Source organism: Triticum aestivum, chromosome 1B, assembly GCF_018294505.1.
Source record: "Triticum aestivum cultivar Chinese Spring chromosome 1B, IWGSC CS RefSeq v2.1, whole genome shotgun sequence".
Lineage (NCBI taxonomy): Eukaryota > Viridiplantae > Streptophyta > Magnoliopsida > Poales > Poaceae > Triticum > Triticum aestivum.
This window is the reverse complement of record NC_057795.1, coordinates 54,320,212-54,323,766: the sequence shown is the minus strand read 5'-3', so window position 1 is coordinate 54,323,766 and position 3,555 is coordinate 54,320,212. Positions and strand designations below refer to the sequence as shown.

Genomic DNA, 3,555 nt, shown 5'->3' with positions numbered 1-3,555 from the left:
TCCATCTATTTGCAGTTCTTGGAATTCTTTCTTAATGATGTCAGACATATTTCCTGCATGTACGATCATGCATTTGATTAATTTTACTTGATAGTAAAATTTATTTTGGTAAACAACAAATATGTTCTAGAGGAACACTTATAATTTGTAAGCCATATATGTGTATATCATCAAATTTTGATATATTTGGAAGAGCACTATGGGGGCATAAAAAATGCCTCTGGGTAATAGGCAAACTGTAATATACAGTAGAGATGCCATTACCATGTGATTGCACAAATATAATTCAAGATAATCACATATTTTGTTTGGCCTTTTTATCTCATATTAATGAGAGAATATTGCATGATAAATTATTTTTCAAATGCAAAATAAAATTGTTGTACCAAATAACATGTCATAATATGCTAAAGGCAAATATAACATGTCATATTTCAATTTTTAATAGACATAAGGTCTATAGTGTCGAACTAAGCATAGTACGAACTGAAGGTGCTAGACATTAATTTAAAGCACACTAAGTACGGATAGAGTGGCAGATCTGCAGCTTCCCAGAAATATACGGACTACTGCTAAATCGCCTAATTAAATCAGCATGTTATTTATTTAACACTAGCATGGGACGTAAGGCCTTTTGGCCCACAAGCCTGTGTCGGCACCGTTTGGACCAGCAGGTCAAAAGGTGGAACGAGGAGCAGTGGATAAGGTTCAGGCCTGTACGAGCGCCTCCTTCCCTTATTTTCCTATCGCCCCTGCTTGCTTCGTGCCGGCACCATGGCCACCAGCGACTTCAGCGCCGGCTCGTCCCCTCGGAAGGGTCGTTGGGGCGCAGTTCTCCCAGGCGGTTGGTGAGGCTGAGGAGCGCCGGGGATTGGGGGCACGGCTCGAAACGATGGCGCAGGCAGTAGTATACCGGTGAAAGGTGTGCCGTGACCGCGAGTTCCGCGCTGCCGGAGTCGTGCACGGGCTCGTCGTCGAACTCGCGCTCTGGGTCGGCGATGAGCCATCCGCCGCTGAGTCCGCCCAGCAGCCACTCCATGGGCCGAACGGCAAATTCAGGAGGCAGCGGCACCAGTTCGGCGGCGTCCACACTGAAGTTGGAGGCAGAGGCCTCATTCTTGTTCAGAGCGTCGACCATCTAGTCGGCGACGACGTTCGGCACTGCGGAAGTTTCCGGCACGGCAGCGGCCTCCTGGGGCACAGCGGCCCTGGTACTTGGTCCAGGGGCTCCAGTGTAGTTTCGGCGCTGCACCCAGCGGTTGCTGCGAAGGCGACGGCGGCCGCCAGGTGGCGTCGGGGTAGCCAAAGGTTTCTGCAGTGGCAGAGGCGGCGGCGGAGGCCGTCGTTTTTGTCCGGACGACCGTGACGGCAAAGGCTTAATGCCCGCGACCGTCGGAGTTCCATTGGCGAGCAGCAGCGAGAGCGAAATTCCGGCTAGGAAAACGAGAGTGCCGGTGCTCTCTGGCCTGGCCACAAACCGAGCGAAGGAACAAGCATCATCCGGCAAGAAAATCATCATTTTCTGACCTTTCTTCTCCGTTCTCTCCTGTAGCCTATTTGCTCTGGTTAGAACAGTGCATGATAACGTGAAGAGAGTCAGAGAAAATGAAGTGAATAGTTATCTGTATTGATCGGATGCCTGGGCTTTTATATTGCCTGAACAGGCGCTTACAATGTCGGTTACAGTGATATTGCGACTGTTCTAACAGTCCTGATGTCCTTTGGGTGGACACAGCGTTTCGACAACGCCAAGCTTGTTAACTGCCTACATAGCCTATGTCTAACGCTACATGCTAACTGCTGTTAACTGCTACTAACTGCTAATTGGTCTCTAACACTCCCCCTTGGACAATGCTGTATTCCAAGCTTCATTGTCTTGAGAGTCTTTATATATATTCCTTATTTCATTGACTAGAACAACAAACAACTTCAGTTCACATCCATAGAGTATATATCATTATCATATGGATGCCGTTTTATTCGTACACACGCATACACAGTAGTAGTATACACTCTGAACCAGCGATATACACGATCAGGCCCATCCACTGACGACGCTGCTCCAGCGTGTCTTCTTGTCGGTGAACCTGTCCCAGACCATGACCCCGCCATAGTTGTTCGCCTTCTGCACCTTGGGCAGCAGGTCGTAGTAGAGGTACTTGAGGTAAACGGCGACGGTGCCCTGCGCCCCCTCCGGCACGCCGCTCTCCGCCGGCGCGAGGCCCAGGTACACCAGCGTCCTCGGGAACGCCGCCGTCCACTTCTCCCACTGCTCTACCACGCCGTACGTCCCGCCCTTCCCCAGCGAGCATGAGTCGTTGCCGTAGAACCTGACGTGGATGCGCTCGAACAGCCCCGTCCGGAGCGCCGCCCCCAGGCGGGGGTCGGGCAACCCGCACCGCGGCGTCGCCGTCAGGCGCACACCCTTCCGGCCGCGGTAGAACCGGTTGTGCCCGTCAAGGCGGCTGGCCAGCTCGTCGTAGTGGTCGGGGGCGCCCTGGTCGATGTAGAAGTCGATGCCGTCGACAGCGGCGTCGCCGAACGGGCGGTACACGCCGTTCCGGCGCCCGCCGAGGTGCGCGTTCCAGAGGTTGTCGGCGACGGCGGTGGCGGAGGCCGAGGACGGGAGGGAGTAGCCGTTCCTGGGCCCGCCGATGGAGAGGAGAACGAGGATGTTCCTGGACTGGCAGTGCTTGATGTCGGCACCGACGCCGGCGAGAGGGTGGCCGGAGAGGTCGCCCCAGTAGCGGCCGTGCCCGAAGACGCTGTAGAAGGAGATGACGACGGTGGAGTAGAGCCCCGTGTCGCAGGCCTCGCGCAGCGTGCCCTCGCCGGCGTTCCGGCCCCAGAACACGGTCAGCTGGCCCGTCTGCTTCGCCGTGGCGGCGCCCGCGAGACAGGAGACCAGCACGAAGGCGATCACGAGCGGGTGGAGAGCGAGAGGGCGTCGGAACGCCATGGCGGAGGTTTGCAGTGAGATGGTTCTGGATGTTGTGTGATGGTGTAGGAACTTGAAGCCGTTGGGGAGGTCTATATATAGGGTTTGTTTTGGCACACGAGCTCACAGATAGATGCAGCCAAGGTAGGAGTAGGTGATGTGTGTTTTCTTGTGCGCCGTGGAATGCATGGGAAAACAGGGAGCTCGACTTTTCAGGACGAACAAACAAGGGGAAGTGAACGTGCATGACTGTTATCGATTCAGAGCTCGTCGCCGTCGTCATCCATGGATGGCTGTAGGTGTATACAAGGGGTGGCTTTATTGTTTGAAGGTGCAGTGCAGGACAGCTAGCTAAGTAGAAAATGTCACAGCGCGTGTTCCTTTGGTCATAAACCAGATGCAAGACTCGTACATGCATGAACATGTAGGCCATAGCCTCTGCTAAAAGGTGGACCTAGCAAAACTTTCCGGTTAGTTGGCTACATAGCTCCTGGTTGAAGTTGGCTACATCAGTACAGACGCAAGCGCTCATATATACGTGTATACACTCATCCCTATGAACGCACACACGCACACCCTACCCCTATAAGCACCTTCGAAAGACTGAGCCTGCATAT

At 53.6% G+C, this 3,555-nt stretch overlaps 1 protein-coding gene across 1 annotated transcript; it reads right to left on the bottom strand.

The window, feature by feature from the left end:
• Nucleotides 1-1,960: 1,960 nt before the first annotated feature.
• On the bottom strand, nucleotides 1,961-2,988 carry LOC123086362 (xylanase inhibitor protein 1-like). The gene has a single exon (XM_044508122.1). The coding sequence runs from the start codon at nucleotides 2,957-2,959 to the stop codon at nucleotides 2,036-2,038; it is 924 nt and encodes a 307-aa protein (XP_044364057.1). The 5' UTR covers nucleotides 2,960-2,988; the 3' UTR covers nucleotides 1,961-2,035.
• Between the last annotated feature and the right edge of the window lie 567 nt (nucleotides 2,989-3,555).